General features: G+C 40.2%; 1 protein-coding gene across 1 annotated transcript in view; it reads right to left on the reverse strand.

Moving 5' to 3' along the window:
- Positions 1-10046: 10046 nt before the first annotated feature.
- Positions 10047-16804, reverse strand: part of LOC123517821 (ral guanine nucleotide dissociation stimulator-like) — a 40989-nt gene continuing 34231 nt past the window's right edge. The window contains exons 5-15 of the mRNA XM_045278333.1: positions 16030-16211; positions 15457-15605; positions 14948-15160; positions 14715-14825; positions 14211-14375; positions 13933-14079; positions 13289-13458; positions 12996-13125; positions 12629-12830; positions 11898-12032; positions 10047-11276 (exon numbers count right to left, since the gene is read on the reverse strand). Of these exons, the coding sequence (XP_045134268.1) occupies positions 11116-11276; positions 11898-12032; positions 12629-12830; positions 12996-13125; positions 13289-13458; positions 13933-14079; positions 14211-14375; positions 14715-14825; positions 14948-15160; positions 15457-15605; positions 16030-16211 (1765 nt within the window). The 3' untranslated portion in view covers positions 10047-11115. The remainder of the gene's footprint in view (positions 11277-11897; positions 12033-12628; positions 12831-12995; positions 13126-13288; positions 13459-13932; positions 14080-14210; positions 14376-14714; positions 14826-14947; positions 15161-15456; positions 15606-16029; positions 16212-16804) is intronic.

Here is a 16804-nt window from a genome sequence, read left to right on the forward strand (position 1 = left end):
GAAAGCAACGAAATGCTGGGTCCCCAGCAATTCGGCTTTCGTAGTAATGCTTCAACCGAAGACGCCCTTAATAGTATTATCACATATTTAGATGGAAACTCGTCCTTTTATAAATCTGCACTAGTGACAAAAGACGTGAAAAAAGCTTTCGATACAGTCTGGCGCACAGGATTGAAATACAAAATTTGCAATAACTTTGACCTGCCCCCCCCTAACCCAAAAAATCCTGTGCAGTTTCTTGGACGAGCGAGAAACTAGAATCAGACACCAGGGCGTCTTCTCCGCTTATTTCTCCCCCCAGGCCGGAGTCCCACAAGGCTCCGTACTCTCCCACCCTCTACAACATGTATACCGCCGACCTACCCCGTCCCACCCACAATGATTCCTTAACAATTCAATATGCAGACGATGTAACACAATTGGCGCGCGCCAGGACGTTAGATCGCCTTACTGACAAAATTCAAGAAGAGTTAACAACCACAAGCTTATGGGAGCTAGAATGGCGCATCCACTCTCATCCTGAAAAATCTAAGGTTACCTACTTTAACAACAAATCCAAACAGCCCCGCCAAATTTCACTTTATAAAAACTTTCCAAACCCTGTACCCATCCCAATAAGCAAAGTCAACACTGTCCTTGGCCTCACCATCGACAAACACCTTAGATTTAATATCCATATAGATAAAAAGTCGCCATTGCCTCAGGGGCCCTGAGCAACTTGGAACGTTTTCGCGACAGTACTTCTAAGCTGAAACTTCACCTTTATAAAGCTTTTATTCTTCCTCTAATAACATACTGCCCTCTTGCCTTGTCTCTCTCAGCCCCTTCCAATCTTCTAAAACTACAAAAGGTCCAGAACCGAGCAGTTCGTTTCGCACTTGGAACGAAGTGGTTCGATTTCCGGACCTCTTCATCTCTTCATGAGGAGTCCAACATCCTACCACTAAACATCACACTCTACAACAGAATAAACAAACAACTAAACACGTTCCCAGACAGACACACAGACACATACAACTTCCTGAAAAACCTTCCCCGACCACACAGACGTCTACCCCACACCACCCTCCTTGACCCCACAGATGAACCTCCTGATCCCATCTACAGATAACGGACTCCTCTTCCCCTCATTCATCCTCCATCTCACCTTTCTTTCACTCCCTCTTACTAACTAACTCCTACTCTTATCCATCCTCCCTATCACTTCTTCACTAACACACCTTTTTTTCTCTATCCATCCTCCTTTCACTTCCATTCACACTCTTCCTCTCACTTATCTTCATTACTAACAGTACCACTCCAGGTGTCAGAGTGGCATCACCCACACCCCCATCACATGCCCCTTCCTACGGGAGTGGGCTCGCGTGCCAACGCCTAGTGGTGTTTTCATATTTTTTGTCTTATGGCTTTGTATTCATCTTTTTGTTTTTATGCATTATTTTTCCGTCTCGCAGCCTAGGCTTTAAGGGGGCACCGGACCACCTCCAAGGGTCGGGGACAGCATAACCGCTCCCCTCCCAGTGACGGCACGGCATGGGGCCCCGGCCGTCTGCATGACGTTCCGGTAGTGGCACCCCCTGTGTCTGTTACTGCGGAGCGGCCAGTACTGATGGAAGGTACTGTGAACGCACAAAACGCGGGAACATTTTCATCACCTCCACAGAGGTAGTTGGGAGCGGCCAATGCTGGGCGAATGACGAGAACAACCGCACCCCTCCCTCTGACGGCACGGCAATGGGGCCCCCCGGCCGTCTACATGACGTTCCGGCAGCGGCACCCCCCCGCGTCTGTTATGGAGGGGCCAGTACTGATGGAAGGTACTGTGAACGCACAAAACGCGGGAACATTTTCATCACCTCCACAGAGGACGCGGAACTGTTCGGTCATCTCGCCGTCACGTCATCCACCCTCACAAACAAACCATCTCCATCCAATTGACCCTTTTAATCCTTTACTTATATCCATAGCAGGTTGATCTCCCCAGAACAGGGTGATACTCCAGGACCGGACCACTCCCGGCGGACACCACCAAACACCAATATCCACTCATCACACTCATTTAATCACAAATAAAATATTCATATACCCCCTCACCAACCTCGCTAATAAAGTTAAACCATATCCTACAACCCCAAATCACCAATTCTACTACTATCCGTGGTTCGGAACCCACGTAAAACTGTAGGTCCCTCCGCTATACGGAAGTACTTCTCACCCCATCCTCTCTATGTGTCATCCTTTCCCCTTCTACTATCACGTACTTCACTCTTCCTGCTTCACGGTGTTTGTTGTTTGCACTGAAAACGAGACGGTTTGGCCGCCACTTCCGTGTGGGTGCGGCGCCCTCGTCCGTGGCATTGGCGGTCCTTTGCTCTTGCGTGCTCGGTACTAATGCGCTCTGCTTGGCTCCCCCTGGTCTGGTGCCGGCCTCCCTTGCCGCGTCCATCTCTTCTATAAAGAAACATACAATAGACCAAACGCTCAGTCATCACAGAAGTCCATCTTGCGCCTGGGTCAAGCCCCAGTGACTTTATCCTCTTACTGAAGCTCCCTTCTTATCACCCATCTATTCTTCTTCTGTCCCCACTTCCCCCTCCCCATCTTTTCTTTTTTAATTCTGATTCTGATTCTGATAAATAACAAAACTGAAATAAAGAAAAATTTTAAAATAAAAATAGCAAAAATGGCCTAATACCTATGCCAGGGTAATGGCCAAAATAGAAAAAGAAAAAAAAGTTTCAGTTGCAGCCTTGACACCACAGAGACAAGGGGGGAACGCGACAGTCGTCTTCATAGCCATATGGCCATAGAATTATGTAATTGTGCAGAGCGAAATAAATTCTAATAAATCTAACATCCTTCCTCTATTAAACTACGTGTTAATTGTTTTCCAGAAATGAATAGTCTCGTCAGTAGCCTTCGTCTGAAGGCAAGTACTCGGATCCCGCTGTGGGACTCCAGTACCACCGAGTCTACACGATTACTGAGCGGGGAGACGAATCCAAGCAGCGAGACGATTACCGCGCGGGGAGACGAATCCAAGCAGCGAGACGATTACCGCGCGGGAAGACGAATCCAAGCAGCGAGACGATTACCGCGCGGGAAGACGAATCCAAGCAGCGAGACGATTACCGCGCGGGGAGACGAATCCAAGCAGCAAGACGAGTACCGCGCTGCTTGGATTCGTCAGAGGGCAGCCAGTCGGATCCCGCTCTCAGGCAAATCCAGCGCCGCGCCACCCCATGCTCAAGTACTCGGATCCAGATTCGGATTCCATGGATCCGCCAGACCAAGTAATCGGATTCGTGAGTACATAAAAAGTCGGATCCTGCCCAGCTCTACAGTCGCCAGTCTGAGGAATAACGAATAAGTTCCCTTTCCTGAGAAAACTGGCCTTGGGGAGCGGCCACCTCTGGCCATATATATATATATATATATATATATATATATATATATATATATATATATATATATATATATATATATATATATATATATATATATATATATATATATATATATATATATATATATATATATATATATATATATATATATATATATATATATATATATATATATATATATATATATATATATATATATATATATATATATATATATATATATATATATATATATATATATATATATATATATATATATATATATATATATATATATATATATATATATATATATATATATATATATATATATATATATATATATATATATATATATATATATATAAGATTTGCCATAGAGAAAGTTTGCAAACCACTGTGACATCGTTGTAAAACCCTTGAGCTGCTGTAATATCTGAAGGGTTCTTTGGATTTTATCTAATGCCAATAAGCATTAGATAAAATCACGGAAGGGAGCACAGGTAGCATATCGAGACATTGTCACATTGTCTGTGCCGGAGTGAAATAAGCTGTACCCCGTGTACTGTACTAGTTATAGGAGGAGGTAGTAGACACCTACTGAAACGATAATCTACTCCCAGCGAGATCTAAAAGCACTAGTTCAGGGAGTGCTGTGAACTTTCCATTAAAGTTAGTTGTGATCTCGCTTAACCTTTCCTTTATGTCTCATGACTCATGGGGGCAGTCACAGCCTACCCACAAAAGGTACTTGAGCCTTCCTTCTACTGAATCTCATGCACTTTATATTTCTGCCAGGAATCATGCCAAGTTTGTTCTTCAACTTGCCAAACACTCCTTCATAAATAGAAAATGTCAAAATCTTTCAAACTCTAATTAACCTCATGACTTTTGACATCTGGCCAAAAACATCTCCAATAACTTTACTTCTTCATATTTCCCTCCTTTATTTCATCCTGGTAGAGCTGGGCGCGTTACTGGATATCAGGTAGCCCGGTCCTCTGGACCTCGAAACGCAGATAGTCCGTACCTGTACTTTAAGTCTAACATTTTTTTTTTTTTTCCCTGTGTCCGGTACGGCACCTCCGCACTTCCGCTACCGTACCCAAAACTATTGCAGCGCGCCTTAAAAAATCTAGTCTAGGTGTAGAGGCACAGACTTAAAATTTCGCCTTTTCCCACGTACCTGTTACTTCCGCACTTTTGAAAAAATTTCCGCACTTCGGACTTCCGCACCTCGTTTGGTGGTTCGCAACTTCGCAGGTATAAAAGAGCGAAGATGCAGACAGAGGTACGGAAGTGCCCAGTTCTGCATCTCATTTGTCTCTAAAGCTGAACTCTTCTCTCAAACTTTTGCTAACAACTCCACTTTGAATGATTCTGGGTTTGTCCCTCCCTCACCTCTCTATATTTCATGCCTTCAATCAAAGTTCTTCGTAATGATGTTTTCCATGCCCTCGCTGGCCTAAACCCTCGGAATTCTTATGGACATGATGGGGTCCCTCCTATTGTTCTCAAAAACTGTGCTTCCGTGCTTGTACCTTGCCTGGCCAAACTCTTTCAACTATGTGTATCGACTTCTGCCTTTCCTTCTTGCTGGAAGTTTGCCTACATTTCTGCCTGATCCTAAAAAAAAGACCGTTCTAATCCCTCATACCACCGCCCAATACCTTTGATTTCTTGCTTGTCTAAACTTTTTGAACCTATCCTCAATAGGAAGATTCTCAAACATATGTCACTTTACAATCTTCATTCTGATCGCCAGTATGGCTTCCGTCAAGAACGCTCTACTGGTGATCTTCTGGCGTTTTACTGAGTCTTGATTATCCTCTTTTTGAGATTACGGTGAGACTTGCTGTCGCGTTAGGCATATCAAAAGCTTTTGTTAGGGTCTGGCACACAGCTTTGATTTCAGAACTGCCCTCCTATAGTTTCCATCCTTCTCTCTGCAACTTTATCTAATTTTTTGTAGCCGTAGTAGACGGTCACTGTTCTTCTAAATCTATTAACAGTGGTGTTCCTCAGGGTTCTGTCCTCTATTATTCATTAATGATCTTCTTAACCAAACTTCTTGCCCTATCCACTCCTTCGTTGATGATAGCACTCTTTATCTTTCCACGTCCTTTCAGAGACGACCACCCGACAGGAAGTCAACAGATCACGCAGGGACACCAAAGAACACCTAACTTCTGATCTTTCTAAGATTTCTGATTGGGACAGAGAAAACTTAATAGTGTTCAATGCCTCAAAAACTCAATTCCTCCATCTATCAACTTGACACAACCTTCCATACAACTATCCCCTCTTCTTCAGTGACACTCAACTGTCTCCCTCTTCTACACTGAATATTTTCGGTCTGGCCTTTGCTCATAACCTTAACTGGAAAGTTCACATCTCATCTCTTGCTAAAACTGCTTCTATGAAATTAGGCGTTCTGAGGCGTCTCCGCCAGTTTCTCTCGCCCCTCCAACTACTAACTCTCTACAAGGGCCTTATCTGTCCTTGTATATGGAGTACCTACTCTTCGCATGTTTGGGGCGGCTCCACTCACACAATTTTATTAGATATGGTGGAATCAAAAGCTTTTCGTCTCATCAACTCCTCTCCTCTGACTGACTGTCTTCAGCCTCTTTCCCACCGCCGAAATATTTCATCTCTTTCTATCTTTCATCGCTGTTTTCCTGCTAACTGCTCTACTGATCTTGCTAACTGCATGCGTGCCTCCCCTCCTTCTGTGGGCTTACTGCACAAGGCTTTCTTTTTCTTCTCATCCTTAATCTGTCCAACTCTCTAATACAAGAGTTAACCAGTACTCTCAATCATTCTTACCTTTCTCTGGAACTCCCTGCTTGCTTCTGTATTTCCATCTTCCTACGACTTGACTTCTTTTAAGAGGGAGGTTTCAAGATATTTGTTCCTGTCTTTTGGCTAATTCTTTACTAATATTTTAGGGAACTTGCATTCAAGTGGGCCTTGTTTTTAATCTTTTGTTGCCCTTGGCTAGTCTCCCTCTGTTGCATAAAAAAAAAAAAAAAAAAAAATGCATCTTGTCGAGTCGGGGCAGGAGCTTTGATAACTCTAACAGACATCCCACTCATGTTTCAGATTCTCTAACCAGACAACTAGTCCTCATACCAAAGGAGCCTTATGACACGTAGACCTCATACCAAAGTAGCACAGGAAAGAGTACTACAAGATTAATAAACTGTTATGTGTGTGTGTGTGTGTGTGTGTGTGTGTGTGTGTGTGTGTGTGTGTGTGTGTGTGTGTGTGTGTGTGTTGCAGTGTTCGGGCCACCTGCGTTTCTCATCCTTGACACTGAACAATTAATTTTTCTATAGAGCAGTGGTTCTCAAACTGTGTTCCGCGGAACCCCATGGTTCCATGAAAACCTTTCAAGGGTTCCGTGGCAAGAGTGTGGCTGTGCCACACTCTTCCACATGGATGTGATTGCATGGAATGAAAGTGAAATTGACAATCTAGAAGTGAGACAGAATAGAATAGGTAGAATGGCACAGAATGCACCGAGGTACACAGCAATAGAAGCTTTGAGAGATGATATGAGATGGATCACTTTTAGGAAAAGACTAGTTAAAGCCACCGTTAGGCACAAGGTTAGGTTGGAAAGAATGGATGATGAAAGAATAGTGAGGAAGGTGTACCTGTGGAATGAAAGTGGGAGTCAGTGGAGGAAGAGGTGCATGCGAATGACAGAGAGTGGATTACAAGACGGTATGAGGGATGATAATGGTTGGAAGGAATCAATATGAGCGAGAATGGATCGTGACAAGAGGAGGCAGAGTAGGAACTGAATGGGATGCGAGGAAATGGAAAAGTGAGATAGACAGAGAGGTGAAGTGGGTGGGACTGAATATATAGAAGAATGAGATGGAACGAAAGAGCACGCTGGAATGGTACAAGGAAAAGGAAGCCCTGATGTATGAAAGGTGGTATAATGGCAGCCTGGGTGGTGATCTTCTCTTCAGAGCTAGGGCACAGTGCATGGATGTAAATGCAAGGAACTACAGGTACTCTTGAGTCCCGCAGCAAAGTGTGCCAGATGTGTGACGTGGGGAGGACGAGACGGTGGAGAAAGTCATGCTGGAGTGTGAGAAGTATGAGAGAAAGAGGCATGAGATGATGCAAGTGATCTTGAGTGAATTAGGGCATAATAGGAATGAAAGAGTGGAGAAGACAGGAAGGGAATGGATGGTGTTGCTGCGGGGACTGTGTAAAGGGACGAGTAAAAGGATGATGGAGGCTGTGAAAGAGTATCTGGAGAGAATGTGGCGAGCGAGGTGTAGGGATCATTAGTCAATAGAATACTGGTCGTTTTTTTTTTTTTTCTCCTCTACAGGAGCTGCCGATCCAAAGGCCCGTGGCTCCGGAGCGATCCCGAGCCACTTGTAACATCAAGATCAAGATCAAGATCGGAGAGAGAGAGAGAGAGAGAGAGAGAGAGAGGTTTGATGTTGTAGATGCCAGATGGGTATGGAAGAGACTTTAGAGTGAGGTTTAGTAGTGAAAAGAGCAAGGTAATGGTTGTGAATGGGTCAGAGGATGAGAGGAAATCAGTGTGGAGACTAGGTGAGAATGAGATGCAACAGACAGATGAATACAAGTACCTGGGGATGTGGATGAGTCCGGTTGGCTGCGTGAAGACAAAAAAGAATGAGAAGATAAGCATGGTGAAACAGTGGGTAGATCGGCTAGGAAGTGCAGCAAGGATGAGAGCGATTAAATATGACGTACTGCGAGAAGTTTGGAAGAGCGTGGCTGTTTCGAACATCATGTATGGTACGGATGTGATTGCATGGAATGAGAGTGAACTAGAAAAGTTAGAAATAGGGCAGAATAGAGTTGCAAGAATGGCACTTAATGCACCTAGATATGCAGCAGTAGAGGCTCTTAGGGGAGACATGGGTTGGAGCACTTTTAGAGAAAGGTATGTAAAAGCGACCCTACGGTATAAGGCTAGGTTAGAACGAATGAATGATGCTAGAATAGTGAGAAAAGTGTTTCTGTGGAATGTCAGGAGTAGCAAGTGGGGGAAAAGTGTGTCAGGATGGTGGTGAAGAGTGGTCTAATAGCTAGTTGGGCTTTTCAGCAGGTAGAAGGAAGGCATTTAGAGAAGGACTGGAGTATGATTGTTAGAAATGGAGAGGGTAGAGAATGGGGTGTAAGGAAGTGGAGGAGTGAGATAGACAGAGTAGTGAAAGGTGTGGGACTGAGTGACTGGAGGAATAGGATTGAGCAAAGAGTACCTTGGAATGGTATAGAGAGAAAGAGGCCCCAATGTATGAAAAGTGGTATGATGGAAGCCTGGGTGGGGATCTTCTCTTCCGAGCTAGGGCACAGTGCATGGATGTGAATGCAAGGAATTATAGATGGTCTGAGTCCCGCAGCAAAGTGTGCCAGATGTGTGACTTGGGAGAGGATGAGACGGTGGAGCATGTGGTGCTGGAGTGTGTGAAGTATGCCAGAGACAGGTATGAGATGATGCAAGTGGTGCTGAGGGAGCTGGGGCATGACAGAGTGGAGATGACAGGAAGGGAATGGATGGTGGTGCTGCTGGGACTCTGTGGGGAGACGAATGAAAGGATGATTGAGGCTGTAAAAGAGTTCCTGGAGAGAATGTGGCGTGCTAGATGCAAGAACTAGTGGTGTGAAAGATGGTGATTGTCCTCTTTGTTTATTTTCTTATTTTCCCTACAGGCGCTGCCGATACAAAGGCCTGACGCAGAAAAAAATTCTACGTCACCTGGACCATCAAGATCAAGATCGAGAGAGAGAGAGAGAGAATACGTCACCTGTACCATCAAGATCAAGATCGAGAGAGAGAGAGAGAGAGAGAGAGAGAGAGAGAGAGAGAGAGAGAGAATAAATACTTCTTTTCTCCTTTCTTCCAAACCATACTCAACTATGCCCTTGACGTATATCCCAAACATGGTTTGAAAAGTTAAGGTGCACGCTTACATATAATATGTATGACATCATAGTTTTCTTTTGATACTGCTTTAATACATCATTTGGATCATGACTGGTACCAGAATTTACATTTGAAGGATTTAAAACAGGGCTACATATATCAATCACCTGTTAATAAAAAATTGTTTAATAATATTTGAAAATTTGCAGAATATTTTTCCAATATATCAAGGCCCTAGTGTATGTATCTAGATATCATATATTGCTTACAATCTTTCAAAATGTTAACCTAGTCAATGAATTAAATAACTGCAGATCATTATATTGATTTAAAAGTAAAATCTGAGGCAATGGTAGTATTTACATTTCTAAGGGAAGTGTTTTTACTTAACTAGAGAAAAAATCAAGATTCAAGGAAAGTATCAAACAGGTCATTGGAACCTGCCAGACATCCTTATCTTCCTTGTAAATTTGTTCAATCAATCTTAGAAATAATGACTGGCTGTACATCAAAATCATTCACTCTTTTTAGGCTATACTTTGTATGTGTAAATGCAGTTCAACATTACTGTTTCTTTAATACTAGGTAGTAATACTTCAATTTATTTCAGCATACCAAATTTAAATACTATGAGCATCTCATTTTCTCATTTGTACGAAATAATGACACACACACACACACACACACACACACACACACACACAAACACAAGAAAAAAATCATTCATAAAGTAAAAATTCTAGAATTTATTTACAAAGGTAACAATGTACATGTATACAAGAGCTTAACACTATTTACAGCTCAATAAAGATATAATTTGAACTCCATTAAATAAACCTGTACTCTGCATTAAAAGATCTTTCAGCAAAGAGATAAACAGCAAGTAAATACACTACTTTTGAAAACAACTTTGAGATTTTCTTATTACAAAACACAGATGAATTGTAATTATCTGATAGAGTGTTAAACAGGAGGGGGATGTTGGATACTGGGATGTGTGAGAGTGCACTTACTACTTGGGCCTTATGAAGATGAGTAGGGTAAAGATGCCAGTGAGTGAGGGGTATCTTAAGACTGACAGTGAAGTATGTAAAGAAATTTCTTTACATCAATCACAGAGTGCAGGATGTGTGCTTGATGAGGTGAGGGTGCACAATACTCCCACTCGCAAGTGACAGTAGTGGGAGATGCATGGGGAAGGTCAACATGTGTGGCTGTACTGAGTTAGCAACGTGGCTAATTCAGCACAAGAAACTGGGATCCAGATGAAAGGGTTATGTATACAAAGAAAATACCGGGACTGCAAAAATGTGAGTTCTAATGTGATAGGAATCCTTCACACAAGTTCCTAGTCTTAAAGCTGAGTAATGTAGATGTTTGAGTATTGTGTACATGAAACAGCATTCACAAGAAGCTACACGTGTACACTACAGCAATACCTTATAGGTATGGTTTCAATGCCTTACACCATGGATGTCTAGTTATTAGCCAATGGGATCACAAAAAGTCACTTATAAAGAGTCAACATGGGTTCACAGCACAAGTGAAACTGAAGTCAATGCACAATAATTCTCAGGAATGAGTCATCATGTGTCCATAATAATCCTTCGGCTATGCCACTTTTTTTTTCTATTAACAGCCACAGTATACCACTCATAATGCAGTAGTCACACATTTTAGTTGCCATGAAGAGCACAAAGCAAGATCTTGCTGGATTTCCAAATGGAGCCAATCAAGACAGCTTGTCTGAGTTACAAAGGTCATAATGCAGGCAATCATGATGTCACATGGTTGACCTGACTAGGTCACCAAGAGCTTCTTCCTTACTTTATGGTCCTTAGCGGGATTTCTCCTGATAATGGTTGTGTCATCCCCATGTCGCCGCCTTCGCAGCACAAAATTAAGGTCATGCTGCGTATTGATGGCATAGTACACATTTGCTGAAGAAGGCAGCAACATCTCTGGAATGAATAAAAAGAAAATACTTCAAATAAAGACAATAAATAAATAAAATAAGTAAATAACTAAATAAAAATAATACAAAGTTGGCAATGATGATATATAATAAGGAAATCCTCTATAGCTGTTCTTTAATTTCATTCTTTCTATTCTTATGAAGACAGAATAGGATGTAATAAATATTTTTTTAGTTGCATGACTAACAAGCAGATTATGTTAGTTTGATAATTTTGGAAAGTGACAATACAGGATTGAACATCTCAGACATATGAGAGAGAGAGAGAGAGAGAGAGAGAGAGAGAGAGAGAGAGAGAGAGAGAGAGAGAGAGGGGGGTGGGTAGAATTGTCAGTGTTTGAACACATGTAAGACTGAATGATTGACATAGCTTTAGAATACTTTGTTGGTCATTTTCAAGTACATATGTATAACAAAAAATCTAAGAAAGTTTATAGAGATGCTTTCATGCCCAGCAATACAAATCTAGTATAAAATACCTCTGAGTTTGTAAAGAATTGTCAGAAGAACAAATAAATTTAAAATGTTCAAAGAACATGCAATTTCTTCAAAATTTATTCATGAAACAAATCTAGCAGTAGCTTTAGCATAAAAAAGATGACCTTACCTCCATCAGGGAGGAATTGTGCAAGAGTATAATCTTCTGGATTGCCTTCAAAGCCATGCTTCTCCATTGCCTTGCGTATAACAGAAATGGTGCGCTCAGAGTTACTCAACATGATGCTCTTGTACAAGTTCACTCCTGCAACAATGATTATATTATAAGAATTAATATTTGCCTAAAATCAGTTTAATTCTATGCTTGCTTCAAAATTGAAGAGAATGAAAAATCAAAATGACAATATACATTCTTGCTTCACTCAAAGTTTCTTGGTCCCATGCTGGCAACAGGCTTACACACACACACACACATACATACACACACACACACACACACAAACACACACACACACACACACACACACACACACACACACATACATACATACACACACACACACACACACACACACACACACACACACACACACACACACACACACACACTCCCATAGACAAAATAAATATTCATCTTAGCCTCCAAGCTTCAATACATGGCAAATAAAGAAATCTTCACTGATCACACTATTATGGGTCACTTCAAAGACATATCTGGATCTTCTTACATTAGCACCTATCAGTAGAACAGATCTGTTCTTCCTACATTATAACAGACCCATCTCCTTTCTCATAACTGATATAAACAGCTGATCATTTAGTAATAATATTTACATACTCAAGCATGTTATAAGACCTATGAGTGTTTGACAGTGGTCCATTTCAAAACCTAAAACTCACCTTCTATTTCATGGGCACTACTTTCAATGGAAACCCTGATAATGTAAAAATCAGGTGTGATATAAGGAGATGCCTGGTGTGGCTGATTGAGCTGTGTGGTAGAAACAGAGCGGTCTGGGGTGCGACCAGAGGTTGTGGTGCCACCAGAGTGGACAGACACATCTAAGGAGGGAAGTGAGGAGCTACTGGATGAGGTAGACATCTGAAAAAAATAAGAAAAGAATAAGATTATTTTAATTTATTTTATCAGTGTAGTGGTTACATTAAGATTTGATGAATATCAACAATATATTTTTTTGTTGCATAAATCATTCTAACAGTACAACAAACAATCGAAACAAGAGATATTGAAGATATGCAGGCTTACCTTTCTCTCCAAGGAACAAGAGTCATTGTGACTGAGTGGGCTGCACAGAGAGTCATTGTCAAAAAAGAACTGGCTGGTGGAGGACCCCGAAGAGGTGCTTGCAATGCTGTCATTTTTGCGGTGTCCATACCTGTGAAGAATCATTTAAGAATAATAAATTTGAAAAGTAAACATTACTGGATAATAAGTAAAATGTGCTGATGCTACAACACACACACACATGCACACACATTTAAATGTATGTATTGTATATGCAAATCTTTAGCAACAATTAATATTCAACAAGAACTTACTGAGCTCGCTTTCTTATTTTTCCTTCTCTGGTAGAGGAAGACCCTTGAGGTTCAATCTGACAGGATAGCCGCCATGCTTCCTTGTCATCCAGCACAAGAACAGATTCCCACCAACGCTCAAACTGTTCATCTCTCTCCATCTGGTAAGCATTTGCTGCTCCTTGTAGCAAGCAATATATATATATATATATATATATATATATATATATATATATATATATATATATATATATATATATATATATATATATATATATATATATATATATATATATATATATATATATATATATATATATATATATATATATATATATATATATATATATATATATATATATATATATGCAAATCACAAACCTGAATAACACTGTTTAGAAACATAAAAGGTTTTGGGAACTCTATATAGCTTATTCATTCTTACAAAAACTTCCTCTGATCTTTTATTTTCTTTATCTTGTTAATAGTATTAATTCTTAAAATAATCGGTCATATCCAAAATGAAGCTTTAAAATAATCAGTTCTATCCAAATGAAGTTTATAAATTTAGGAAACTATGTATAAATATTATCTTCCACTTAGTATATGTTTAACTAAAAAAAAACTTATTCTCTAAACTTGAAATTAAATACATTTTTCTGAATTCTTACCTGAGCCAGGACTTCAAATTCCTTGCGTTTTTTGTCAAAATTTATAAGCCCATCAGCTACTGTGTCAGGAATGGCAGTATCAATCATAGTCAGATCAGTGAGGAATGTGCCAAGATAAGGAATGGTACCATAACTTATAGCCTGCAAGACAACATCTTTGTTAAGCAGTCTATCACACAATTAGCTCAATTTCATATTAATATCTTACCCTTCATATATGTGACTGATATTGCATGATAGAATGAAATAATAGAGTGGAAAATCCAACATACCAGTGGATTAGTAGCTAGCTTCTCCAGAGCCTTGGGCAAGTGACGATCACTGGCATGGGCTGTCTGAGCATGTTTGGCTGTTCCCTCTTTCATCAATAGTTCTCTCTGGTTCAACTGATTATTCTCCTCACTGAATATTCTGGCAAGTTCTTCAAATAGCTCTGCCTGGTTACATAAGAGATGCATACATTAATCAAGATGAAATGCAAATATTCTTATATAATTATCTACTCTTTCATCTAATTCTGTTCTTTATTATATCAATGTGTAATGACTTCATGCTGAGGCAAGGTTAAATGTGAACACTGGTTTCTGTAACATCTACAATGCCTCAGCAGTAGCTAATGTACATTAGCTACTTTTCTTTCTTTCACAATTTGCAACATCCCATTTCTAAGCAATCACACTATCTACCACTGTACTGATCTGTTAAACTTCAAACACTTTCTAAAACACTCAGTTATCATCCATCATCTTATTTTTTTATATCTGTAATATGTTTACCTTATCTTTAATCACAGCACCCCAAGTTTTCTTCAATCTATAGATAGGATTTGACTGAAGTCCCGAGATGATGGCCTTCAAGGATGAAAAATTTTTATGCATCCTTAATTCCTGCAACAACAAAAAAAAGGGTGATGACTATTAAGAAAAAGAAAAATCTTTCATTATCATTATTATAGCTAACACTGTTATATGTATAATAAGGCTATTATCATGCTGTTATAATCACTCACCTGAGCAATGTCAATCCACTTTGTGATGAGTCTAGCACGCTGTGAGGGCTTCAGTTCAGTGTCAACCAAGATAGTAGACTGGACTCTGAAGCTCACAGCATTGAATTGTTCCACTGTGGCTGCAACTGAAGCAGAGGCATCCCCACGGCCTCTGTCCCGCCGTGACCAAACTGATCCCAGACACTGGTGAGCAATAACTCCCTTGAAAAGCACCTACAGAAATGCAGTAAAAACAGGCGTCACTATTAAATGAAAATAAATTAATAAAACAACGAACTAAATAAATAAAATAGCATTTAAATTCAAACAATGAATATATAAAAACATAGTAGAAAAACACTGTTAGTACCTTTATAATTATAATAAAAAAAGAAAAATAAGTAGATTTTTTTCACACTATACATTATTTTGTTATTGTTTCTTTTACATTCTTTAGCTTTCACAATTCATGCATCGCACAAATCTGTCAATATGCAAACGACAAAGGTAAAGTTGTATAAAAGACTTACTGTATCCATGCGTGTCAGTTGTTGGGCAAAAGTAGAATCTGGTATATCCGGAAAGTCATAAGGATGGTGTGTGCCGTTGGTCATAGGTGAAGGACAGTGGACACGCATTTCATCGCCACATGACAGTATCTTGTCCAACATGGGAGAACCTGCAAATAGCATACATCTGTGTTAAAACTATGCACATACTTGTTTAATAATTACACACACACACAAAAAAAAGTAAATAAATAAATTAAAAAAAAAAAAAATAATACGTAATAATAATAATAATAAAAAAACTGCATTTTATTCTGAAAATTTGCTTGTTTTCCTACCCTGGTCTACACTGATATATATTTATTAACTTTCATGTTTTTTTCCCAACAAATCTAAGCAAAAGAATCAATAGGGCATAAGTCATCACCAGTAGTCTATGCTTCCCTCACAAAAGGTAGGATCAGAATGATATTAATCAAACTAAATTTATCCGAAAGACTATACCATCATGGTAAGCTTACATACATATCTCTCTCTCTCTCTCTCTCTCTCTCTCTCTCTCTCTCTCTCTCTCTCATTACTAAGTGTTCTTACCCTTGATATCATGTTCTCGCTTCATTTTCTCTAACTTATGGGAAACTTTTATGTGAAGATCAGAATCTGGAAGGTTTTCAGAAGTGAAGTCCTTCAGCTGCTGCAGACATGGAAAATCTGGAGGGTCTCGGAAGTCCTCAGGGTATCCGTCCAGCCACACCTGCAGGGTGAGCCGCAGGGCCCTGCACCAACAATGATAACATTAATAGTATAGTAAATGCAATAAAGTGCTTGTAAATAAATATACATCATGATACTGATAGTGGTGTTGCTAATGCTACTAATGATGATGATAAAATATAATAAGAAATAATATAACAATAATAATAATATTAATAACAACAACAACAACAATAATAATAATAATATTAATAATAACAACAACAACAACGTGTGTGTGTGTGTGTGTGTGTGTGTGTGTGTGTGTGTGTGTGTGTGTGTGTGTGTGTGTGTGTGTGTGTAATTCACCACAGTCGCCTGCTGGTTACCCAGCCAGTCTTCTCCATTACGGAGCGAACTCAGAGCCCATAGACCGATATTCGGGTAGGACTGAAACCACAACACACTCCACACACCGGGAAAGCGAGGCCACAACCCCTCGAGTTACATCCCATACCTATTTACTGCTCGGTGAACAGGGGCTACACATTAAGAGGCTTGCCCATTTGCCTCGCCGCTTTCCGGGACTCGAACCCGGACCTTCTCGATTGTGAGTCGAGCGTGCTAACCACTACACTACGTGTGTGTGTGTGTGTGTGTGTGTGTGTGTGTGATT

The sequence above is a fragment of the Portunus trituberculatus genome, chromosome 42, assembly GCF_017591435.1.
Source record: "Portunus trituberculatus isolate SZX2019 chromosome 42, ASM1759143v1, whole genome shotgun sequence".
In the NCBI taxonomy this organism is placed as follows: domain Eukaryota; kingdom Metazoa; phylum Arthropoda; class Malacostraca; order Decapoda; family Portunidae; genus Portunus; species Portunus trituberculatus.